The 26,680-nt window shown below is 48.5% G+C and overlaps 1 protein-coding gene across 2 annotated transcripts in view; it reads right to left on the reverse strand.

Annotated features, from left to right (window-relative positions):
- The window catches only part of GAD1 (glutamate decarboxylase 1), a gene marked incomplete at both ends in the record, with an annotated part of 40,183 nt that extends 13,723 nt beyond the window's left edge, over nt 1–26,460 (reverse strand). Inside the window, 6 exons of one of the 2 annotated variants that reach the window (XM_079783269.1) lie at nt 920–956; nt 6,740–6,830; nt 16,133–16,375; nt 17,553–17,711; nt 23,084–23,146; nt 26,379–26,460. In XM_079783269.1, the coding sequence (XP_079639395.1) occupies nt 920–956; nt 6,740–6,830; nt 16,133–16,375; nt 17,553–17,711; nt 23,084–23,146; nt 26,379–26,460 (675 nt within the window). Of the gene's footprint in view, nt 1–919; nt 957–6,739; nt 6,831–16,132; nt 16,376–17,552; nt 17,712–23,083; nt 23,147–26,378 lie in introns of those variants that run through there. The other variant, XM_079783268.1, reaches the window with a different exon arrangement.
- Nucleotides 26,461–26,680: the final 220 nt, after the last annotated feature.

Raw genomic sequence — 26,680 nt, forward strand, 5'->3', positions numbered from 1 at the left:
CTTGCAGCTAACTGTGAAGATAATTGGAAATATTGACCCAGGTTTTAAAGATCTCAATTTAATTATCTACATGGTTTTTCTACTGAGAATCCCCAAGGACAGCTATGTTTCCATAGTTCTCTGAAGTTGATATCGGTCAAGAATAATTATAAGCGATGATTTTCTAATTGCCAATTATAAATAACAAGAAGATGGTCAATTGGCATAAACAGCTAACTGTGGGCATTAGATATCCTGGTAGGTTAGCTTTGTCTTCTAACAAACTGATTTAACAGCAGCAGGCCATGCTCTTCTCAAAGCAATTCAAAACAGGGCACAGTCTGGCAGACAGGTCACTGAAACAAGATCATGGTGCCAAGTATAGGACTTAGGAGACATCAAAGAAGGTGCAGCCACAGAAAATTGAGCCAGAAAACAAAATGACATTTATTGGCTCTGAGGCTCTCTTTCTTCTTTTTGCTTGACCCTCTCAAGCATTGGAGTCTGTGACCAGGCTCACTGAAGAGAGATGCCTAGATTGACTCAGCTGAGTGATATGGGGAGACTTAATCATTGGGCAGGGTGTTTGAGCTGAATGTCAATGCTGAGAACTAATGGAAATTCTTGCTGGCTTAATGACTTAGAAAAGCTATTTGCAAGGATGAGATAACAATGGTTGTATATAAGACACAGGTGAAGCTACTAAGTTTTAATCATGGGGGGAAAAAAGCCATCACATTAATCACACAGCTGTAAAAGAGGACAAAAAGATCCTGGAGGATCCTCAGGGTATATCTGTTGGTAGGAGAATTTTGTTTCCGAAATAAAAAGAATATGTCTATTTTCCTTAGTAGGAACTTGAAATTTAGGAGGAAGACCCTTGGAAATCATGTGTTCAGTTACCATCACCTCTGGATGCTTTGGTTCTCTCTGAGCCCCATCACCGTAGCAACCAACACTCCCTCATGTCTGATGGCCTGATAAAGGAAGAAGAAGAGAAGGATTCCTGGTTTAGCCTGTGCTGCTGAGTGTACCAAGAGTCAAACTCATGATGTGCTTCTAACCATTCTTGAACAAATATGCTAATAGTGCCACTGACTTTTGGAAATGTTGGAATAGCAAACATGTTTGCATGGTGAATACTAGTAGGTACTGGTGGCATTGTGTGTGCTGGAATGTCACAATAGGCAAGGAACATGGAATCATATACAATAGTATCAGAACCTTACCTAGGATTGGATGGAAGCTGAGTTGGAGTCAAGTCAGTGTTAGATGGTCAGGCAGGAACCACATGGGGAAGGGAGAAGGGATGGGTCTGAAGGCCAGGGTTTGGTCCACTTCATGATCTGAATCAATTTAGGCCCTAGGTTTAGTCTTAGAATTCGTCTTCCTACTCAAGGACCAGGAAGGAGCAAGACCACTACTCTCAGGACTGGAAGAAAGAGTCTAGAGAGTTTGATCATGAGACTGTCTGATCTTATGCTTTTCAGGTTCCTTATTTGTCCCAGTTCTCAATTCATAAACCTTTCTTTCAGTTCTGTTCAACAAATGCTTACTGAATGCCTATTCTCTGCCAGGTAGCATCTTCCGTACTGAGGAGACAAAGATGTTATAAGACACCACTCCCAACCGTGAGGAAGAAGCTTACGAGGATGAATCCAGCATAGGCTCTTGGCCTTAGCTACATCCTGTTTGACAGTTCCTGCCTGGATCTTAAGGACCAGTTATTTCATAGCTACTATCATGCTTGTCTTGATTATTAGTCCCGACGTCCTCTCTTGGAAGTAGAGAGGTTGGCCCATGGCTGTTGGTCCTCAGCCAGGCCTGTCAAATGGGCTGACATGGTGCTCCCTGTTTCTGACATTTCTGTGACCCTGCCTTCCCACCTGGGCCATCTTTATAACTGGTAGTCTGCCTGCACCCAAAACTTTATAGAAGGCCTTGAAGTTCACCCTACAGCAGTGATTCTTAACTTAATTGGGGCCACAGACCCCTTTAGGACTCCTCGGAAAGCTATAGCCCCTCTTCCCAGGAAGAAAATGAAGAAACACATCATTTGATAAAAATTGTAGGAGATACCCCTCTTGCAAACTGGACTCCAGGTTAGGTACCCCTTCCCTAAATGACAGACGAAAGAAGAGAAAGTCAAGAGATCAGAGGTCAAATATGGATTCAGAAGAAGCTGGTTAGATGCTAGAGTTTGAGTACAAGATCATATTTCAGAATCAGAGAACAAGAAACTAACGCTGCAAAAAGCTCTGAGTTGAAGCATAAGAACATGAGATTGGAAGTAAGGATGTAAAACAGTCATGGAGTGACATTGAAGGAGACTTCTAGGCCTTTCTATATTCTGAGTAGAGTAGTCAGTCAGCCCTTTTTGTGTGTGTGTGGCTCAACTCACCTTTCCAGAGGGATTCACTCAGAACCCAGGCAAATTGATTAAGAAGCTACATTTCTCTGTGGCAGAATCTGCTGGGTGCTATCCAGTATCAATTTTCTCTTGCTTCATTCCATTTCATTTGGGATGGCAATTCACCCAGATCAGAGACTACACTTCCTAGCCTCCCTAGGTGTGGCTATGGGCCTAAGCTCTGGCTAAAGAGAAGCTGTGGGAAATGTGTGGCACTTCTGAAGCTTCTTGGAAGGAATGAGTGTGTTCCCCTTTGACCCTTCCTCCCTCTCTCCCTCCCCCGCCCCCCATCCTTCCAGAGGTTTGAAGCAGGGATTCTATACTAGAGCTCCAGCAGCCAGCCTGCGCCATCGTGTGACTGACTCTGAGGACATGAGCCACGTGCTACAAATAGGGATGAAAAGGGCACAAGGAATCTGGATCCCTGGTGACTGCCAAATTGGGCACTTCTTTAGTGAGAGAAAGAAATAACTTTCTACAATGACCACCTTGACACTCCTCTTAGATCTCCCCTCCTTACTGATGTGGCAGGCGGCCTATCTTCACCTTAAAAGCTAACACATCTGGGAGGGGCTTAGTGAGCCCTCTGGTGTCCAGAGAGGATGAGAGACAGAAACAAAAGAGCCAAAAGGCTGAAGGGAGGGTCTTGAATGACAGCAGCGCCTGTAGGGTGGTCTTCCTTTCCTCAGTGTGTGCCTGGGCCCTGCACCTTGGATACACTGGGCACTTAAGACCGGGGCCCTTTTCAGTCTTCAGAACCACCCTGTAGGATGGATATTATTATCCCCCATTTTCCCGAAGAAGAAAATGAGGTTCAGAGACATTCAGTGATTTGTTTTAAGCTCTCACAGTTAGTTTCAGAGTCAGAATTCCAAGTCCTTTGTATGACATCTGCTTTTGTATGACAAGCGAGAACTGCCTTCTGCAGGCTCTAACCCTCTGCCCAGAGTTAAAGTGACTGATAACTCCACTAGAAAATTTCTCCTGCGTGATTTCTATGAAAACAAAGCACTAGGTAGCTGAAATCCTAACCTCATAACCAAGGGCTGGGATAGATCTCCCCATAAAGATCATGTATTGTGCTCAGTCACTTGTGGGCAGGCTGCTGTTTACACTTGGGCACAACTCAACCTGCACTGTGGTGGCTGGTGGCCCTGTTTCGGAAGGAAGGAGTTGTATGTGTACATTTGTGAAGTTTTCTTTGGATCTCCACTGGGTCCTTGCTGGGAAGAATACAACTCCAAGATACATGCACAGGCAAGTATAAACGCATGAACATAAATGTTCTTTTTATTCCAGCAGCCCGATACCTAACACTTTGTCACCTGCATTTGGATACTGGACATTTCTTTTAAAAAGACTATGCTGAGGAATACAGTTACTATTTCCTGTTACCAGTGCTACCCATACTTAATGATAGCACGGTAAAAAAAAAAAAAAAAGAAGAGTGTATCACTAATTCCTACTCTGCCAAAGAAAGAGCCTTTTGCTCTTCTTTCTCAGACTGATTTGAACACTGTTCCCCGTTGGAGGAGAAACTGTCCCAGGGAGCACGTTTCTGCATAAGCTCCCGACAGCGCTGCTGCATTTCAGGATCTTCCAGGGGAACTGGCTTAGAATAATTTCTAGATAATAGTTATGCCTTCTTCAGACAATGCCTTGTCTCCAACGGACAGAAGCTATTTCACTCTTTTAAATAACCTTCTCTATCGATCTGCTGGAATCGGATCATATTTTATGAATATCCTTTGTTCAGGACAGCTGCAATTCCTATGTGCCATGTAGTTGGACTGGCCTTGACCTCAGATGGCTGGGACATATTTTAGTGTTTCATGGCTGAGCTGAGGTAAGGGAAGAATAAGGGGCTTTGATTTTTACGAAGCCATACAAACAAGGAGAGTTTGTGAGAACTCTCTGGTTGAGGAAAAGCCTTTCAGGAGACTATCTGGCCAATAAATAGCTCAAAGGGGTGAGTTCCTTTTATTTACCTGGAGATTGGGCTATATATATTAGGAAATTGCAGCTGAGTACAGGATACACACTTAAAGATGCTGGGTGAATACAGGGCCTATATTAATAAGGTTATTTATTTAGGTCTTAATAGATATGTAACTCTTACTCTATTTTTCTTACTTATTTTCCAAAAAGTTCTTTAAAACAATATTTTTTATTGGTTTCAGAGAAGAAAGGAGAGGGAGAGAGAGATAGAAACATCAATGATGAGAGAGAATCATTGATCGGCTGCCTCCTGCACGCCCCCCCACTGGGGATCGAGACAGCAATCCAGCAATGTGCCCTGACCAGAATCAAACCATGACCTTCTGGTTCATAGGTTGACGCTAAACCACTGAGCCACACCGAAGTTTTTTTAAAGCTATACTTTCTAATTAAAATCATCCATTAGTGTGAAATGCTCCAATTAAGCATTAGTATCTTTTCAAGTTATAATGAGTATATCACGATATCTGTGCTTGCTGATACATTTTTACCTCACACATCACAATACAGTAAAAATGTGCAAAGGCAAGACACCAGCAATTGTTTCTTTGACCCGAATTCCTCTCTGCCCTTTGCAGCCTCAGCGATCCAACATGGACACTCCGTGAAGTTAACCATGACTTGCAAGCAGGGAGTGTAAAAACCATTTTCGATTTCAATCAATTTAATCTTTTAAGCCTTTTAGCATGAAAGGCTTCTCCTGTCACAGTCGCTTTCAAAAATTTGTAATTGTTGCTTTAAATTAGCCACCAAAGCAAGAATCTTTAATTAATAGAAACTTTTCTGAAGGTAGTTAAGTATTTTGAGTAACAGCATTAAACAGCTTTGGAACACACACGACTCAGTAAGTAATTTTAAAGTGCCCTTTCAGGTTGCATGGCTGGGAGAAAAATCGAGTGCCTTGGACTTTAACAACTTACATTCTATCTTGATGTCTGATGGAATTTCTCATTTTAAATAATACCACCCTTTTACCTAAATTTATTTTTCAAATCTACTTCACCATGAACTTAAAAAGTAGGTGATTATTTTCTAAATAGTTCCATAGTTACTAAAACCCATATAATTCTTATGTATTTATTTTAAAACTAGAGGCCCGGTGCACAAAATTTGTGCACTTGGTGGGAGGGTCCCCTCAGCCCAGCCTGCACCCTCTCACAGTCCCCGCAGGAGCCCTCAGGGGATGTCCGACTGCCAGCTTAGGCCCGCTCTGCCAGCTTAGGTCCACTCCCTGGGGAGTGGACCTAAGCTGGCAGTCGGACATCCTTAGCGCTGCTGCAGAGGTGAGAGAGGCTCCCGCTGCCACCACTGTGCTCGCCAGCTGTGAGCCCAGCTTGTGGCTGAGTGGTGCTCCCCCTGTGGGAGCGCACTGACCACCAGGGGGCAGCTCCTGCATTGAGTGTGTGCCCCCGGTGGTCAGTGCATGTCATAGCAATCGGTCGTTCCGCTGTTTGGTCAATTTGCATATTAGCCTTTTATTATATAGGCTTATTGTAAAAATTTTGTTTCATTATTTCTCCTGGATACTTTAACAGAATATGGTGCCATTGTCTGGGTGGATAGATGGTGGTAAAGCATAATCATAATGTTGAGAGGAAAGACAGTATTCAGGAGGCTATGCTGACACTACATCAACTGATCACCTGTCCTTGTCTCTGACAAGGTAATGTGTATGTAGAGGAAACTGTGAGGTGATTACCAGAAGTCGACCCAGGAAGCACATGCACCCTCCCCCTCACCCAGGACCTTAGAGTCAGTTTCATATAAATTTACAAGAACTTAGAAACAAACAAAGAGTTTGCCTATTCAAACAAGTACGGGGGAAAAGCAAATTTAGAAAAACAATGATTTTGAAAGGAATGTATCACTAACAACTGAATTTTGTTTTGGAACTTTTAGTTAACAATAGGTTGATCAAATTAGTTTGTAAATTTATGGCAGCTTTAACTATAAAGGAAATACAACTGAAATATAAGGACCAATATGCTTGGATGGGAAAATGGACCAAGATCATACTCTAAAACTTGACCTCTTTAGGTACATCATTAAGATATATGGAGTTTTTTAACATGAAATTCGCAGTAATTTTGAAAGCCAGAGTTATTCTTTCTTATAACTATGCTTTTATTAAATTGCATCATTCAATTAAAAAATAGTTCATCTATTATCCACTATTAAATCAGTATAAACCTACTAGATTTAAAAGGGGATAAACCTAAAATATTTAAAGAGAAAAGATGACAAGGGTAACTGTAATCGATTTTTACAGAGTCATTGGAATTGAAATTTTAAAGTAAGAAACCATAATCATACATCATGGTTGTTTATATGAAAATAATAAGAAGGACTTACATATTGGTATTGGCAGTTGATGTCAGCCATTCACCAGCTAATCCAATGATATCCAGTCCAGTGGAGAGCTGATTGAAAAATCGAGGATGACCTAGAGAGGTAAGTAACAGGCAAGCATCAAAGCAAACCCAGATTTTTCAAGCTACCTTCAAAGCCAAAGCCTGCTCTCCCAGGCCTCCCAGATGGGGCCTCCATTCCAGTGGTCTAATAGGGCTGCCCAAGGATATGGAGAAGGAAGATCAGGTTGACTCACCCTATACCAACTTTTAACATGAATGATGTCCCCCAAATTTGTATGTTTCTAAAGCATAATGCTTTTAAATTTTAAAAAATCCAATGTCATGAAACTAATAATCTTTCTAATATCTTAATTTCCAGATGAAATTCTTATTGTATTTATTTTTTTAAATATATTTTTTATTGATTTCAGAGAGGAAGGGAGAGAGAGATAGACACATCAATGATGAGAGAGAATCATTGATCGGCTGCCTCCTGCATGTCCCACACTGGGTATTGAGCCCGCAACCCGTGCATGTGCCCTTGACTGGAATTGAACCTAGGACCTTTCAGTCTGCAGGCCGATGCTCTATCCACTGAGCCAAACCGGCTAGGGCTTGTATCTATTTTTTTAAATTACAAATCAGGATGTAGTGGTCCTGATTTTCCTCATGTTTCAACCTTTAAATTTTTTTGTTTTGTTAATCCTCACCCAAGGATATTTTTTCCATTGATTTTTAGAGAGAGTGGAGGGGGGGGGATGGAGGGAAGGAGGGAGGAAGAGAGGAAGGCAGAGAGAGAGAAAGAGAGAGAGAGAGAGAGAGAGAGAGAGAGAGAGAACATCGATGTAAGAGAGACACATTGATTGGTTGCCTCCTGAACACACCCTGACCGGGCTGGGATGGAACCTGCAACCCAGGTACGTGCCCTTTACCAGGAATCAAACCCACGACCCTTTGGTGCACGGGCCAACACACTAACCACTGTGAACAACACTGGCCAGGGCTCAGACTTTAATTTGACATCTCAAGGATTTAATCCCCCAATCAAGGTTTACTGATGGAGGAGAGGCTGCAGGCCTCAGAGAGAGTTCGTGGCTCCGTGGGCCAAACCAAGCCCAGGCAGGTGCCAGCTATGATGCTGATGCCGAGGGCATGCCATCACTCTCTGGGTCTCTGTGTCAGTCAAATACGGCATCAAGCATTGGTGTGTCTGCCTATATATAGTCACGTGAATGTTAAACTAAGTTTACTGCTGAGATGACCTGGCATCTCCTATGTGAAACAGGGGTGGACACAGCCTCATTCACTCATTGAGTTGTTGGTAAAATAATTGTTATTATTATAAAACTTTAAAGTCCTTTGCAACCCAGAGTATGCTTTCACAGGCTCTGTTCTCAGCAATTTCAGGATTGCTGCCAAGTTTTGGGCAACTTGGCATTCACGCAAAAACTCAACCCCACATCAGCAGGCTAGGCTTGGCTGTCCCAAAGGAGTCAACGCGATAGATTATCTAGAGGTCCGTGACAGGGAACTGGTGCTAGAAAGATATGCTGACTGCTGTGTTTCCAGTGGAAATTGCTTTTGCCTCTGAAATAACTGTCAGAAAGCTAGAGCTTGGCGGTTCCTCCTCTAAGCCCCCTCTCTGAGAATGCCTGTTCTTTCTCACATGGGATGAGGACTCATTCGGAACATCTGGACTATTACTTCTTTTATTTAATATATATTTATTAAATTTATTGGCGTGACATTGGTTAACAGGAACATTCAACTATTACTTCTTATCAGAATCGTCCAATCCCTGCATTTGAACAGTACTCAGAAAATAATACTGATCTTTAGAAAAAATAAAAGAAGCATAAACATTAAGCTTAGTGTAAGTATGGGGCCAGATTCTAGACATTCGTGTAGACTACCCTAAATAGTTTAAACTAGCCCATTTTACTCTGCTTTGCTCAGTATCAACAGAAGCTACGAGATCTCCTGCAACATAATTTTGTTGAAATTCATTTAAAAATACATGTGATAGCCCTGGCCAGTGTGGTGCAGTTGTTTAGAGAGTCCTCCAGTGCACAGAAGGGTCTCGGGTTTGATTCCCAGTCAGGGCATATACCCAGGTTGTGGGTTCCATCCCCAGTAAGGGCACATAGGGGGGTGGGAGCAACAGATTGATTACTCTCTCACATTAATGGTTTTTTTTTTTCCTCTCTCTCTCCACCCCTTCCTCTCCCCCCCCCCCCTCTCATCAATGAAAAACATATCCTTGGGTGAGGATTAAAAAAATAATAAATAAATAAGTAAATAAATAAACAAACAAACAAAAACACATGTGATTCCCATTTGAAAACTAAACCTTTCATTTTAAATAGGACTGAATCATAAATAAATTCAATCACACTATTTGACAATGTCTCAAAACCTCATGGCCTGGCAGAGACAAAAGATGGTCAAAGATAAACAGACAGACTGACAGAAATGACCTCAAATAAAAGTGAAACAGTATCTCATTCTCCATTAAAATATAAAGGACACAAAAGTAAGTAAAACAGTACTTTTCTCTTATGGCTACAGCCTTATGCCCCCAAAATCTTATATGAGAATTTAAATCAAGTAACAAAATGACCCAGTTTAAATTTCAATTTCAACTCTCTATAGTCAAAGAAAATAACAGATGATAGATATGGTGATGAGCTACACATGGCCTGGAGTCAGAGAGTGGGAGAAAAAAGTAATTTCTTAAAGTTCAAGTTTTATTTTTGAACAAATAAACTTGAAGAAAGAAAAAGAGCTGGAAGGGAAAATCTACTTTATGAGACATATCAAACAATTGCAATGTGAGGCACTTATTTGGGTTCTGACTCAAATGAATGATAACAAAACAAAACATTTCTGACTTTCATGAGACATTAAAAATTTGAACACTGAATATTTGATATTAAGGAACTATAAATTTTGTGGGGTTTTGGATATAATAATGATATGTGATTATTTTTGTTTAAAGAGCCCTTGATGGTGAAAAATATCTATACTAATAAGAGTAATATGCTAATTAGACCGGGAGACCTCCCGGACATCCTTCTGGACAAAGCTGGGGCTTGGCGGGCCTGCAAACCACCCCAAAATGGCCCTCAGCCCCTCGCCCAGGTCAGCCACACCCCCAGCGGGAACCCTCACCCTGATGGGGGAATGGCCAGCCTGCAAACTGCCATAAGCCCCTCGCCCAGGCTGGCCACACCCCCCAGCGGGGACCCTCACCCCAATGGGGGCGTGGCCATCCTGAAAACGGCCATCAGCCCCTCACCCCGGCTGGCCATGACCCCAGCGGGGACCCCCACCCTGATCCAGGACCCCCTTCAGGGCAGACCAGCCACCCCCCACCCGTGCACCAGGCCTCTATCTATACTAATAAAAGGGTAATATGCTAATTAGACCGGAGACCTTCCGGATGTCCTTCTGGATAAATCCATGGTGGCAGGGCCGAGGCAGAGGCAGTTAGGAGCAATCAGGCTGGCAGGCGAGGGCAGTTGGAGGCGAGCAGGCAGGCAGGCAGAGTGGTTAGGGGCGATCAGGCAGGCAGGCAGGTGAGTGGTTAGGAGCCAGCAGTCCTGGATTGCAAGAGGGACGTCCGACTGCAGTCGGACATCCCCCGAGGGGTCCCAGATTGGAGAGGGTGCAGGACGGGCTGTGGGACACCCCCCATGCATGAATTTTGTGCACCGGGCCACTAGTCTCTATTATAAAACCCTAATATGCAAATAGACTGAACAGTGGACAACTGAACAACTGGTCGCTATGACATGCGCTGACCACCAGGGGGCGCATGCGGAACATGGCAGGCATTGGCAGCAGGCAGCAGAGCGCAGAACATGGCGGGCATTGGCTGCGGCAGGATGGTGGAGCAGGTGAACGGGGGGGGGGGGAGGGGGGGTGCCAGAACAAGGCAGGGTGCCAGTCACTGTCATCAGGGTGAGCCTCTGGTGGTTACTGAAAATTCTTTACTCCCATGCTGTGTTCCTACTGGGTGCTCGCACCTGCTGCCGGCACTGGCCCCACTCGCACCTGCTGCTGGTGCCCGGTGCCGGCCCCGATCGCTCATCACTGTCAGTGGGTACAAGCAGTGGCTGCCAGCCCCGATTGCCCCTCAGGGCTTCTCACCTCCCCCTGCTCCTGAGGGGTGATTGGGGCCAGCAGCCACCTCTCGCACCCGCTGCTGGCGACGGCCCCGCTTGCACTCATTGCCTGTGCCAGAGCCGCTGCTCATACCCATTGCCGGCGCCCGGCGCCGGTTCCGATCGCTTGGTGCTGTCAGCGGGTGCGAGCAGTGGCTGCCAGCCCCGATCATCCCTGAGGGCTTTTCCACCTCCCCCTGCTCCTGAGGGGTGATCAGGGCAGCAGTGGGTGTGAGCAGGCCCAGCGATGTCAGCACATAGGAGTGGTGCAGCGGGAGCAGGGCTGCCCAGCAGACAGGGGACCAGGGCCGTGGCGGGAGGGGCTGGGCAGGGGTGCAGAGGATGGGCTGAGACCAGCCCCGGTGCCCACCGCAGCCTTGCAGCCCATAGATCCTTTCAAGGTGCACGAATTTGTGCACTGGGCCCCTAGGTTATGGATAAAATAATATTATGCCAGGGGTGTGCTTTCATATAATATCGAAGAGGGGACAATGGGCAGGGGGACAGATTAACAAAATTGGCAGGAGCTGATAATAGTTGAAGCTGGGTGTTGGGTATACAGGGCTCATTATACTATTCTACTTTTGTATAATTTAAAAATTTTCCATAATAAAAAGTTAAAAAGAAAAATTAAGGAAGTCAACATGTTTACTGTGACTGAGGGCTGGTTAGCATCTGTCTCAGTTCATGGACAATCTACATATACTGGTCCTTTTTTCAGAAGTCTTTTGTTAATTTGTAGAGAAATCTCCAAATGCCATCATCACCCTTCACAGAGTGTACCCAGATCAGCATGTCTTCACTATTAAAACCCAATTCATGCCCTGGCTGATGTGGGTCAGTGGGCTGAGCATTATCCCATGCCCTGAAGGGTTGCCAGTTCGATTCCTGGTGAGGGGCATGCAGGAGGCAGCCGATCCATGTTTTGCTCTCACATCAATGTTTCTCTCTCTCCCTTCCACTCTCTCTAAAAATAAATTAAAATTTTAAAAAACCACCCAGAACCCCAATTCATTATTTTGGCTGAGCATTAATATCCTTTTTAAAAGAATAAAATATCTTCTACTGTGTGTAGCTACCTGTGGGGTTTGCCCTGTTGCTTTGACATCTACCTCTATGTTAGAGACCAGTATCCGGAAGCTGTTTTCACATGGCAGCCACAGTACACTTTGCCAGGGTCAGTACCCTGAGATTTAGCAGAAGGCTTCACACTGCCTGGAAGATAGTAAACTCTATATATGCAAATACCTATTCCCAGAAGCTGTTCTGAAGAACAGAAATGAATGGCTGCAGGGTGGATATCTAAGTGAATTCATACCCTGAACTAATAAGAGTCCATGCTTCAGAGCCCAGAAATAAACCCACAGCTATACGGTCCAATAATATATGACAAAGGAGGCAAGAACATACAATGGGGTAAAGACAGCCTACTCAATATATGGTGTTGGGAAAACTGGGCAGATACATGCAAAAAAATGAAACTAGGCCACCTTCTTATATCATATACAAGGATAAACTTCAAATGGATTAAAAACTTAAATATAAGACTCGAAACCATAAATCTTCTAGAAGAAAACATAGGCAGAAAAACCTCTGACATTTCTCTTAGCAGTATTTTTTCTGACATATCTCCTTGGGCAAGGGAAACAAAAGAAAAAGAAACAAATGGGACTACATCAAACTAAAAAGTTTTTGCACAGCAAAGGAAAACCATCAACAAAATGAAAAGACAACCTACAGAAGATACATTCAATAAGGGATTAATGTCCACAATTTATACAGAACTCATACAACTCAACACCAAAAAAACCCCGAACAATCCAATTAAACAGCGGGCAGAGGACCTAAATAGATACTTCTCCAAGAGGATATATAGATGGCCAATAGACATAGGAAAAGATGCTCAACATCACTAATCAGCAGAGAAATGCAAATTAAAACAACAATGAGGTATCATGTCACACCTGCCAGAATGGCTATCATCAATAAATCCACAAACAACAAGTGTTGGTGAGGATGTGAAGAAAAGGCAACCCTCATGCACTGCTGGTGGGAATGCAGACTGATGCAGCCATTGTGGAAAACAATATGGAGGGTCCTGAAAAAATTAAAAATGGAACTGCCCCATGACCTAGCGATTCCACTTCTGGGTATATATCCAAAGAAACTTAAAACACGAATTCTAAAAACTATATGCACCCCTATGTTCATTGCAGCATTATTTACAATAGCCAAGACATGGAAGCAACCCAAGTGCCCATCAATAAACAAGTGGATAAAGGAGTGTGGTACGTATATATAATAGAATATTACTTGGTCATAAAAAAACAATGAAATCTTACCATTTGCTACAGCATGGATGGACCTAGAGGATATTATGCTAAGTGAAATAAGTCCAACAGAGAAAGACAAATACCATATGATTTCACTTATATGTGAAATCTAAAAAACAAAGTAAATGAACAAACACAATAAAAACAGACTTATACATACAGAAAATGGACTGATGATTGCCAGAGGGTAAGGGGGGAGGGCTGGGTGAAAAAGGTGGGGGAATTGAGAAGTACATACTGGTAATTACAGAATAGTCACGGGGATATAAAGTACAACATAGGGAATATAGTCAATAACATTGTAATAACTATGTACATTGCCAGGTGTGTACTGAAAAAATCAGGGGGACTATTGTGAAAAGCAAGCATGTCAAACTCGTGGCCTGTGGGCCGCATACCTCATTTATTTGGCCCATGTTAGCCTTTGAGTTTGACATGCTTGGTGCAAAGTATGTAATTGTCTGGCCATTTATGCTATACTTAAATTAATTCAAAATAATATTAAATATAAACTATAATTGAAAAATAAAATTTTAAAAAGGAGTCTATGATGTTTCAGTTTTATCATCAATAGGGGTTGCCATTATGACAAATCCATGTATTTTTCTTTAAGGGACAACACTAATTGGGCTTTACTGATAAAAGTATGTGGTCTCATCTCTCTGAGAAAGTATATTTAGAATGAGCTGACAAAATAAAAAATGTTGGCTCAAAGCAAGTCAAGCTAAAATATACACGGAGAGAGAATTCTGACTCTTTTAATGCAGCCAAATTACACTACTTAATTTCCATCAGAAATGGGTTAGCCATTAGATACCAAGGTGAGATGTAACTAAATTGATGAGTGTGCTTTTCTTTAAAAATGAAATACAGACTTCGTAATATAATTGAGTCGTGTCCAACCTACAGTTATTCAAGGAAGCTACACTTATTCCAGTGGTCTTGGCAGACCTCAAAAGCTGTTTGGGATTCTTTATTTAAAAATGCTTCTTTGGCCAGCCTCATCATTTCATTTTAACACTTTGTTTTTGACATCTAATAGCCTTACTCAGCTCTATCTCCACCAACCTTTCCAGTCATCCTTTCACAGGACTAGGAAGAGTAAGAGGGATAACGAAAGAGAAGAAGAGAAGAAGAAAAAACAAGAGGCTACCAGTTGTGGTCTCAGGAGCTCCCCCTATGTTGGCAACTATACCATGAATTGCCAATTCTTGTAGATCTATCTGCCCAAGAGCTCAGGCTGCAGTGGGGAAAGATAGCAGAGAGAAGAAATCACTGCTTAACTCTCAGGCTTTGGCATAGACAGGCAGAAATCCAAAAAGTCCTTGAACTTGAGGCAACCGAAAAGTAACCACTTTGGCCAGGATTGCTGATTAGAGAGGGTTCGTGTAACATGAAAAGGAGGCAAGAGGGGATCCTCCAGGGCTTCCTGGTGGGATGGAAGTTGGCGATTTAGGTTGTCTAAACTCCAGAGGTAGCCCTAGCCGATTTGGCTCAGCGGATAGAGCATTGGTCTGTGGATTGAAGGGTCCCAGGTTCAATTCCGGTCAAGGGCATGTATCTTGGCTGCAGGCTCATGTGGGAGGCAACCAATTGATGTGTCTCTCTCATATCGATGTTTCTCTCTGTGTGTCTCTCCCCCTCGCTTCCACTCTAGGAATCAATGGAAAATATCCTCAGGTGAGGGTTAAATAAATAAATAAATAAATCTCTAGAAACTCTTTAAAAAAAAAAATAAAGCTTTAAACTCCAGAGGTAGGAAGAGAATTTGAAGTGTGTGTGTGTGTGTGTGTGTGTGTGTGTGTGTGACTTATTGGTCTAACCAATAGAAGGGGTTGTGGGTTAAATTGTGTGCCTTAAAAAGATATGTTCAAGTGTTAACTCCTGGTGAGTGACTATTTGGAAATAGGTTCTTTGCAAATGTAATCAAGTTAAGATGAGGTCATAATGGATTACGATGGGCCCTAGACCGAAGATTGGTGTCCTTATAAGAAGAAAATTTTTAAAAATATATTTTATTGATTTTTAGAGAGGAAGGGAGAGGGAGAGAGAGAAACATCAATGATGAGAGAGAATCATTGATTGGCTGCCTCCTCCATGCCCCCTACTGGGGATCGAGCTTGCAACCCAGGCATGTGCCCTTGGCCGGAATTGAACCTGGGACCCTTCAGTCCACAGGCTGACGCTCTATCCATTGAGCCAAACCAGCTAGGACAAGAAGAAATTCTGACACATACACAGGGAGAATGCCATGTGAAGGTGAAGGCAAAGACTGAAGTGATGCATCTACATGCCAAGGAATACCCACAACCACCAGAAGTTGGAAGAGGCAAGGATGGATCCTTCTCAAGATGCTTCAGAGAGAGCATGGCCGTGCAGACACCTTGATTTCAAACTTCTAGCCTCCAGAACTGACAGAGAAAAAGTTTCTACTGTTTTATTCACCCAGTTTGAGGTAATTTGTTATGGCAGCCTTAGGACATTAATATAAAAAGGAAGAGAAATGGGCCAAATTCTCCCCAATCTCAGGGACAGGCAAGAGCAGGATTTATCAGAATGAAATAGCCATGAAAATGGGTCCTTCTGCTCTCTTTAGGTTGTGAATAGCTTAAAACTAAGAATGAAAACTTTATACTGAAGTTGACAGAGTACTGGATACTGTATATCTTTTAAAATCTACTTTTACAAAATAAATGATGATGGGCTTTTGCCAGGGTTGGGGCCTTCCATTAAGTGTCACTGCCTAAGGTGGCTGTGCGGTCACTGAGCACTTTGCTGCCTTCCCTCACTAGGTTTGTGTCTCTCCTTCCACATGAGTTTGACATCCTCACAACTGGAGAGGGTGTGGTGTAGGGCAAGCTTGCTGCTGCATGTCCACCTGGCTCCCATCCTTACCTGTGCGAACCCCGTACTTCAGGGTGTCTCTGCAGTCAACCAGAATCTGCTCCAGGGACTCAGGTTGGTCAGAGAGCTCCAAGTTGAAGCCCTCCATGCCTTCCAGCAGCTGGTGTGGGTGGTGGAAGTCCAGCACCTTGGTGGAGCGATCAAATGTCTTACGGACATAGTTGAGGAGTATGTCCACCACCTCCAGTAGGAATTGCACAGTTTGCTCCTCCCCATTCTTAGCTGGAAGCAGATCTGGGGAGCAAAGGGGGAAGCCAATGAGTGGTTATCACTTGACTCATATCTGCCTTTCCTAGGCCCAGAAATTCCTAACATCAGCCATGATAGCTCTTATAGGCCCAATTTCACTCTAGGATATGTATACACATTGAGAATCTGATGTATCATCTTCCCAGAAAATCGCACATAAGCATATACACAGAAGTTCTGCACGTACTTTCTGGGGGTCCACAGACTTTCTGATAGTTAGGCTGCTCATAAGTGAAATGGAGAGCTTTGAGCAGCCTGCCACTGCAGTTTGAGAAGCTGTGAGCACCCTGCCATTTGCAGGCTGAACGGACATACGTCAGGCTTGTGATGGAGGGGGCTTCTGTCTTGCCCCCCTGGTACCAGGCGTGTCCCTATACATCTGATTCAGACATTGGGCTTTTGATTTAGTGTCATGGTGTGCTTGATCTGTTGATGGCGGAGGGTCAGGCCTCTGTGGGTAAAGGCTAAGGTCTCCCCTGAAGAGTGTGGTCCTTTGTGATGTCCTTAGACAGAAAACTAGAACTAGAAGATAGAACTCAGGAAGGTGAGAGGTGTGATGCTCTGTGTCTATTCCCTGGATTATCCCTGAGGTTTAATAAAGTCTCGTTTCTGTTCTGGTCTGGCCTCTCCTGGTTGTGGGGAGTTAATGGATGGGGCGGTGGTGGGTTTACCTTGGAGTTGTTTGGGAGAGAGAGACTGGGAAAGCACCTCCTGAGACCAGTGGTGTGGGCGCAACAGTAAATAATGAAAGGTCTCCAAAAGGAAAAGGAGTTTTGGGACAGCACTTTGGCATGAGGTCCAGACACACAGCTTCCCACAGGGTGATTTGGTTCTTACTGTTGTTGCCAACCTTGGAGGATAAATGCTATTAAGGGAATTACCAGATTTCCTTATATGCAATAGTTCTTTGGATTCTACATTCTAGGAATCCATATTAATCCTTGGAAGTGTCAGAGTGGACTGTTTTATTGACTATCCTCATCCAGCTCCCAAAGCAATAAAGACTGGGCACTAAGGAAAGGAATTCAAATGTTGAAAAAGTAATGACATTTTTGGTAAAAGAAGGAAAATTTTAGGAAAAAGTCAAGAAACGCAATAGAACCTACAGGATAGCTCTAGGGCTGGGGAAATGGGGGTAAGGGACGGGATGGGGAGGGACTACCTCGAGCAAACAGGTTGGAGAAATCGGTCTCCGTGCGCCTGAAGTGGCCATCCCTGTCGCTGTTCTCGCAGGAAATCAGGTTCTTGGAGGCCTGCCTGTCCTTGAAGGCGCTCACAAGCCGGCTCTTCTCTTCCAGGCTGTTGGTCCTTTGCAAGAAGCCTGTAGCGCAAGAAGCTGGGTCAGAGATGGCGCACTGAACTGCAGCCTCAGAGGGTCAGCTGCGGAGCCGGGCTGACTGTGCAAGCAGGGTTCTCACTTCTCCAGAGAAGCTGTCTGCGTTTCCTACAGACGGGCTCTGGCACTGCTTGCCTTCAGGCAGGGAAGGGGCAGTGCCAAGTGTCATCAGTGGCACAGACCCAGTCATGCAAGAGAGAAAAACAGTGAGCAAAGCCCATTCTCATCTCCGAACTTGACAGCGAACTCAGAATTAAGTCAATTGGACAGCTTCCACTCCAGTAACCAGCCCCAGGATGGGGTTTTAAGGGAAGGACGCAATCCGAGAGGATACTGCCGGCCCAGGGTCTATGGGCTGTGCAGCCGAGGGAGGGGGTGAGGACCAGCAGTGGGCATTAGGGAAGATGCTTTCCTCAGCCACCAGGTACAGCTCACAGGTTGAATGTAAGTGTAATTGCTCTGAAGATAAATGAGACAGACCCCCTACTCTCCAGGAGCTTACCGTTGGGCAGATGGCAGCCAATGTTGTAATAAAGCTAGAAAGGCATCCAAGAACTCCACGGAGATAGACTCTGAGCCCAGGGTGGGATCCAAAGCGCCTCACCTCTGCCCCTCAGCGGGCACGGATCTCTCCCAGAGAAGCAGGCTGAGCCAAGAGGGCTGGAGACTCTCTACACATCCCCTCTGGGCTCGGGCCTGCAGGACCCCTCCTCCCCTCAGCATCCCCTCCAATTTAGCCTCAGGCTTAGTCCTTGGCCTGAAATGCACCATACTGAAAAGAGGAAGAGAGTTCTAAGCTTCTTGGTGACCCCAAAGCTGTCTTTGTAGATACCAAGATCCTTGGGGAGTCGCTTACATCACAAGGGAGGCTTGGAGCAAAGTCCCAGGAGGTTCAGGAAGAGGCAAGTTAATCTGAGGAATTCCACTTTACTTCCCCAGGACTGCAATTCAGTGGTGTTGGGTGGAGGAAGGAGGGATGCAGAGGGAAGGCTGGCTGATTAGAGTCCTCCCACACACAGGAGTAGGGTCTATTTTTGGAGGGAAGAACAGGAAGGCAGAGGCACCAGGCCCTTCATTGTTCCCAGCATCTTGTAAACTTACCGCGAAAGCCCGAAAGGACACCAGAAGAGGAGAAACACACCACTGCAGGGACTTTCAACCGGTGTGCCACAGAATCTTTAAAACATGCCATACCTGGCGATTTAGTCAGGGGCTTTGACCTATTTTCCCTTAGATTGTCAAATTAAAAAATGACAGCAGCCAACACAACAATAGCCATCCAGTGTGAATGAATCAAAATTATACCTTTTTTTTTTTTTTTTTTTTTTTTTGCAGATCAGCAAAAAATATATTTTCTGGTGTGCCACAGAATTTCAGTAATTAGCTTATGTGCGTTATGAGATGACAAAGGTTGAAAATCACTGTCCTGTATAACAGAGCTCTATACTTGGATATAAAGGTGGGGGTCTTATCCTTTCCCTCACCTCTTCTCCTACATTCTGAATTCCTCCTCCAAACCCCCAAAGTTCAGAACCAGGAGCCAGCACTCATTTGCCAGAGAGATGCAGGGTCGCCTGGCTCCTGAATTCAGCGGCTGCTGCCCTGCCCCCAGAACAGGGAGCTGTGGAATTTGCCAGGCTGAAAAGACCAAATCCCTGTGGCAGAATGGAGGTGAGGCCCTGCCCGCTGAAACCCTACTCTTAGGCCCTTAACCTCTGATTGGCTCTGACCCACTCCCGGAAAAAGCCTTCAGTCTCTGTACCTGAAACTCTTAGAAACCCCTTTTCTCTGGGCAGCTGCAGGACCGAGGACCTCCACGTGGGCTTTGAATATTGTCTCTAAATCTCAAAGGTGTCCTGACGGGGTTGAGAGGTGACAACTGTGACACAACTTCAAACCTGCATCCCATTCCTGGACCCCACTCCCTGGAGTGCACTAGGAATGAATATTTCCTGTAAGTCCTGTAAGTGGTCTTCTGACTAGCACACTTATACTGCATTATAATTTGTGGCAAAAACCATTAATCTGATAATATAAACACTCAACGTATATTGTTATTAGGATAACGATTTCTTGGAAGGTATTTGTTTTCTAAAATACTGGGAGCCTCGCTGGGCTCGGAGAGGCTCTGGAAGGAGCCGTGAGCTTCTGCAAGGATGGCCAGGTGGTGGGTCACACTGAGGTCAGTGTGTTGACAACTTCCCTGCCTAGCAAGGAGTCCCGGAGACACGGATGCAGACTCTATTCCCTCTTGCTCTACACCCGGCTGTGAGGACCTAGTGTAAAGTAACCCAGCTCAACATGAAGAGGCAAAACAGAGGGAAAGACAAAGCCGGAGGTGGCTTTGGTCAGGTTGTAGCACTCTGGCCAGCTTCAAGCTGAGGACGCGAGGTGAGCCCTGTCACGACTCCACCTTTGGGCTCTGGGGAGATCCTGCGGCTGGTTCCGCATGCTGACACCAAACTCAAGGGTCTAGGTGGCCCAGTGAGTGGGGGAAGTGTGGGGACTAGGGGGTACCGGACACGAGCCCGTTGTTTCCAAGTGGGGCTGCGAGTGCACAGGGCATAAAAGCACACGACCACGCTGGCCACTGCGGCCTGAAGCCCATCAGCTCTGTTCGCCTCCCCAGCTGGAGCATGGAACTGCATTTCACGAGAGGAAGGGACTCTTGTTCGGATTTCTACGGGCTAAAAGTACCCTGCCAGATCCCCCCACCCCACCCCCACTCACAACTTTCATTTTATTTCAAGAGAAGCAAAAAATACAGAATATTGGAAGTCTCTGTATGTTTAAAAGTTGGCAACTAACACAAAATTAAACATACACACACAGAGACACACACACTGCACAGGCTAAATAAGAGCACAGAGGCTCTAACTGGCAGCCCGGCCGGGGCCTCTGCAAAGGTAAGTGATGGAGGCACAAAGACACGGGCTCAGCAGAGCCCAGAGTCAGAACTTCGGGGCTCGGGGTTTGGGGCTAGCTGCATCTCCTCTTTCCGTCCTGTCACCGTGCCTGTAGCCACCTCAATCTCTACCTCTTGACAAGACCTGGATTTCTTCAGATTACTCCCCCAGGGGATTCTGCCTCCAGAGCTAAGGTACCTTTGGTGAGACCCAGGTCTTCCTTGCAGCCTCATTCCAGGGGGGTTCCCGGGAAGGGGGGTAGAGAGTGGGTGGGGGTGGAAACTTGGCAAGGCACTGAAGAAGTTGGGGGAGAGGGGGGCGGCAGGGCAATGAATTAGGAGGTGGGAAGAGGACCATTAGTCCCTCTGCTATTTTAAGGTGAAAGATCAAACCAACCCCAAATGGTGACAGGTTAAGAAGGCAACCTGGAGGCCACAGAAAATCTGGAATGAAGGGAGTGGAGGTGTCTATGTGGGGGGAGGGGAAGGGGCTGTGGATTCAGGTCAAAACTCAAGACTGCACTCTGCCTCCACTAGATGAAAACGGAAAGCCCGAGTTGGCCCAAAGCCTGGAAAAGAAATCCTCCTGGTGTTTTCTTTCCTTTCAGAACCAAACCTCATGCGAAGCCTCCTAACCGGTGGCCCCCAAAGCACGCGTTTTAGCAGAAGGCAATTTTCCCTTAACGACTACCAGCCCTGTCCGCCTCAGGTGTGGTTCAGCTTTCCTGAAATTACTGTTGGGGGCGGGGGGGGGGGTTGTAGAAACAGAGAGGAGCTCTCTAAGGATGGTGGCCCCCCAAATGCCCACGAGCTCTCCCTCAGGGGAAGTGGATGCCAACTCGGGGGCCCCTATTCCTGGACCCAGAGAAGCTCCTTTACCCAAAGGGCCGTTTAGACCTTTTCCTGCAGACTCGAAGGGCCGGGAGGTGGGGACTGGGGTGGATACGGCTGCCCTCCAGGCCGGCCGGACCGCGGGGAAAGCGGCCTCTCCCACCCACCCTGCCCTCCGTTCTGCTTGCCCGACTGCTGACAATGACGGCGGCTGGAGCCCAGCGCCTCGCCGAGGGGACACGGCGCGGAACGGGCCATTAAGCCGGGAACGGCGGCGGGGGGAGGGGAGGGCTATTTATAGAACAAAGCTCGCCGCCGCCGGCTGCCCGCCCGGGACCGGCCCCCCGCCTCGCCCCACCGGCCCAGCATGCCGGGGAGAGGGCCGGACCCTGGGGCTGGGCTTTCCCTGGGAAATGGCCAGGTCTGGGGTGGAGCCACCCTTCCTCACCGTACGTGCTGCTCCCGGGGTCCAGCGGGCAGAGCCCCGGAGACGCAGGGCGGGCGCCGGGGGAAGGGAGGGGGGTTGGGAGGAGCTGCTATCAATAACCCGCTGTCGGCGCCCGGGGCCTGGGGCGCAGCGAGGCTGGGGAGACCCGGCCCAGCGAGCAGCCGCTCGCCCCCCGCTATCTCCCGCGAGCAGCCGCTGATGGATGGCCCTTTAATAAGCCCCTCGTTCATCTCCCCGCGCCCCCCCCGCCCCCTGCCCGGGGAAGCCCGTGTTTTCTGGCCCGATAAGGCTAACGATTTTTAGACGGTGAATTGTAGCGAGGAAAGCAAATCCTCATTGTTCAGCCGGAGCCACTCGGCTGTGTCCCTTCGAACAATCTCCCTTTTTCCTTTAAAAAAAAAAAACAACCTATATCCCTTGGGCGTTTTCATTTCAGACCTTCACGTCTCCAGAGAGCTGTTCTTGCTCCTTTCCAGTTCCCAGATCTATTTTCCCTTCTCCCTGGCCAACTGCACCCGACTCCCCCTTCCCCTCTCCGGCCCCCCGCCCTCGCCTGCTCCGTTCCCTTCCCTCCTCCCCGTCCAGGGCGAGCTCGGCAAACCCTCGGGTCTGCGCCGCCCGCACCCCCTCCTCCCCAGGCAGGGCGCCGGGGGCTGCAGGCCATCCTTTCTCCCGCCCTCCGAGGCCCCAAGGAACGAAATCTGGATGTGATGGCATCTCGGGGCAAACGTCTCTAGCCGGAGAGGCCACCTTCCATGCCCGAAGGGCAGAGGGGAGGGGGGAGGGTCTGCCGCCGCCTGAGGCAGGTGCCGGCCGCGGGCCCGCTCCCGGGTGAGGCCCGCACGGTTCACCTTTCCCGCTCGACCTTCTAGACGCGCGGGCGGAGCGCCGGGGCCGGGCCGGCCTGGGCGCCGGGCGGCCGCGCGGGGGCGCTGTGCTCACGCGCTCGCACCTAGACACGCGGAGGGTAGCCCGCGGTCACAGGCGTCGGGAAAGGTCCCTTCAGGCCAGGTCGGGGGAAGGCAGAGGAGAGTCAAGGCCTGTCGGGCCGCGTCCCCGCGCGCCTCGGGGCTGTAAGTACCAGGCCCAGCAGCCGGGAGCCCCTTCCGAGCGCACCCCTCTCACGAACCCGCGAAGCCGCCGTGCCCGGCCCCCGCGGGCCTCTTCACTTACCGCAAATCTTGAGCCCCAGTTTTTTGGTGCATCCGTGGGCCACGCCACACCAGGTGTCATACGCTGGAAAGCAAGAGAGGGGCGGTCAGCGAGGCTTGGGCCGCGGGGAGGCCGGGTGGAGAGCAAAGGCGTTTCTGGGGAAGGTGGGGCAGGGCTTTGCCGGCGCTCCTCATGCAAAGCTCGTTCCGAAAGGACCCAGGAGCCGGGTGTGCGGGCGGACGGGCACACCCGTGTCCTGCTCCCACTTTCAGGTGCAGAGCTGTGGCTCCGGCCTCCAAGCGACCCTCGCGGGGTGGGGCGGAGGCGGGTGGGAGCAGGGCAGGCTGATCCCAAGAGCAAAGGGCCAGCCCCGCAGCTCCGATTGCCCAGTGCCCACCCGCCTGGCCCCGGCTCTCGGTCTCCGCCCCAAAGACGCCAAAGGCGACCACAGCGGCCCGGAAAGGGAACACAGAGCATCTGGGACCAGCACATCTCGTAATTTCTTGGCGGGTCTCCAGCCGAGTGGCAGCTTAAAATAAACTGGCATGAAATGGGGTCGCGAACGAGTTCAGGAATTAATTGGGTGAAAAATAGTATTTGACTAGATGATCGGACTCGCTTGACTGCCCTTCTGTCTGACGGGGGAGTCGGGAAGACAATAGTGCGCATCCGGTCCTCATCCCCCGGCCCCCTCTTCCCAACCTGCCCCTCATTAACCCTTCCCTCGGCATCTGGGGTCTGCAGATAGCGAAGGGAACCTGGCATCTGTCCTCCGGGTCACATCGGCGGACCCACGAGGCGCCGTATTATCAGACTCCTCAGGGCCAATCCTGCTCTCGGGTTTCAACTTCCAGCCAGCAGCACCGGGGTGCCTACGAAGCCCCCCGCGAATTCCCTTCGGATCCTTCAGAGCAAGACTCCTCCAACCACTCCCACCCCGCCCCACTCTGGCCGGTGCCTGCAGCCCCGCGCGAGTGTAGACCGCGACCAGGACAGTGACACCCACTAAACCGAGGCGCAGCGGCGCCCCAGCGAGGGGCAGAAACAGCCCCACGTCCGGGAGACAGCCGGTCACAGGCGGAGTTCCTGCAACAGACAGGAACTCGGTGCCCAAGTCAAACCCTAATAATACCTGGCAGGTAAAAAGCCGATCGAGTGCTCTCACTTTAAACACCGCCGCAGCTAATTTTCATAGCAGCCCTATGAGACAAGAGGGGTGTTCACCTAAGCCCCATTTTACAAGTCAAAGCACTGAGGCTCAGAGGGGCTAAGCGTTTACCAAGGTCAGGCAGCTGGGGCGCTGGAGGTCAGACCTGTTCCTCCGTCTTTCAGAACTGGGAATAGCAGTAAGGGAAAGGGGAAAGGGAGACGGAGGAAATGAGAGAGCCTCTTTGATGCAGCAAGTGGCGGAAAGCAAGGAGGAGGGGTGGCTGGAGCGAGAGGCCAGTACTGGGGTGCAGATTCGGCAAGCTCCTCTCAGGAGCTCTTGCGGGGGGGGGGGGGGGGGGGCTGAGCAGCGAGCCAGCTGGGCGGGCGAGGACGTGTCTGCGAGGAGGTGGAGAGTGGAGAGAGCCCAGCGTGCAGTCTGGGATGCCCACGCCACAGGCTGGGTGGTTGGGGGCCCTCGACGGTGTGCTCCCCACAGGTGCATGCACTTCCCTGGCGGAATCTTCTATTTTCCCTCTCCCTCGGCGGATGACAGTCGCGCGAGAGCTTCTACTGGGGTTCGGACCCAGGGCTGGGCACATGCAACTAACTCAACGGCTGGCTGCAGCCGGGAAGGGAAGTAGGAGGTTATCCTCGGAGGTGGGGGTGCAGGACTCAAGGGTGGAAGAACACAAGGGCCCCCCAGCAGACGAGGGGCGGGAGCAGGAGATGTGGAGAGGACTGGAAAAGAAATCCATCAAGGCCCGAGCAGCAGACAAAGGCCGGGCCTCGCTTTCCTCTCGGCCTGCCCCGGCCAGCTCCGCCGCCAGTGCCAGACTCACGTGCCACCAGGGCTGGCGGCCCTCCGAGCCCCTCTTTGTTGTGTGGGTAATTGTAGCTCGCCTGGGGGGGGGGGGGAGAGGGAGCTAGAACGCAGCCTAAAAGACCAGGCCTCCAGCCCCGGAGCCAGTGGCAACACGAAGGGGATGGAGAGGGGGCTTTACCCCATAACACCCCCCATCTTCATTGGTGGAAACCACCAACGTTTCCTTAAGCTTAGAGAAAGTGTCATAAAAGCGCAGCAATAAGCCCTCTTAAGGACCCTGCCATCCCTAGGGCTCTCTTTTATAGACATTTTGGGGCTGTTACTATCTGGAGCTGATGGATTTGGGGATGACACATTTCAATCCACATTGGAAAAAGAAAAACAATTCTCTCATCCCCGTGCCTCTACAGAAAACTGGGATATCAATCTGAATTAAAGGCATTCTGGAATGGATTGAAGAACTGAACTAGGAGTGGGGAAGCATAAATTACCACCTCCACCACCACCACCCCAGCCCCGCCCGCGCCTCTGCCCTTGAACTGGTTCCCCCTTTCTTCCCCTCTCTTCAGGACAGCCAATTGCAGACAGGTCTCCTGCCCGGGAGAAAAGAGAGCGGTGCCCTCTCCTCCCGCCCTGGCAAACCTTCCGGCCTTCTGGTTCGACAGCTCTCAGGATGCTGCCCAATCCTTTTATTATTCCGCCCCCCCCCCCCCCTATCTGAGATGTAATTAATTGTCTAAAATGTTCAGGCTCAACCTCAAACCATTTTATGCACCTTTCTTGCCTTTGACTTCTCCCTCCCTTGTCAATAGCTAGAGGCAAATTTGGAGCAATTAGGGATCCCGAGTTTTCTAAAAGCTGCAATTAACGTCGACGTTTCCGCTGATTGTAGACTTTGAGCACGGCGCACCGGGAAGGGAGGAGGGGTCAGATCTTGGCTTAACGAAAACCGGAGGCAGAAAACTCTATTCCAGCTGAGACTCTCGACTCCTCACACCGCCCCCTACACTGACCCCCGACGCCCCACCAAGCAAAGAAACCACACACAACACAACACAACACAACAAAAACAACACTCTCGCGGCCCATCCCTCTCTCGCAGCGAAGCCCTCAACAATCGCTGCCACTCGGACACTGCGTGGTCCCCCTTCTCCAGCGCCTCCAAATCGCCTAGCAGCCCCGTCGGTTGGTGACCTCTGGCCGGCCAGGACCGGATCAGGGCCCCATTTCTTCCCAGCCTCCTTCATGGCTCTCCCGCTTCCTTTCCGCCAGCAGAGCCTCCTCACGTCCCAGCACCTCTCCTTCCCTGCACTGATTTGATAGGAACCGGGGGGCAGGACCTACTTGTGGGACGCAGGTTGGTAGTATTGGGGTCCGCTCCGGCGTTGGAGGAGGTAGCCGATGAAGAAGGGGTCGGAGACGCCATCGCCTCGGTCGTCCCGGGGCCTCCGCTGCCCGGGTCCTCGGCCCGTCAGGCGCCGGAATAGGCTGTAAAGAGAAGCGATAGCTGTGCGGGGAGGGCTTGCGGGGTCCGGCGCGCAGGAGGCGGCTGAGCGACCCGGGGCGCGGACTTCAGTGCCCGCTGAGGGGAGAGAAGCGGGGGGAAGGGCTGCTAGTCGGCTGGGTCCGGGTGTGTGGGGGGTGAG

This window comes from Cnephaeus nilssonii, assembly GCF_951640355.1.
Source record: "Cnephaeus nilssonii genome assembly, chromosome: 10".
Lineage (NCBI taxonomy): Eukaryota > Metazoa > Chordata > Mammalia > Chiroptera > Vespertilionidae > Cnephaeus > Cnephaeus nilssonii.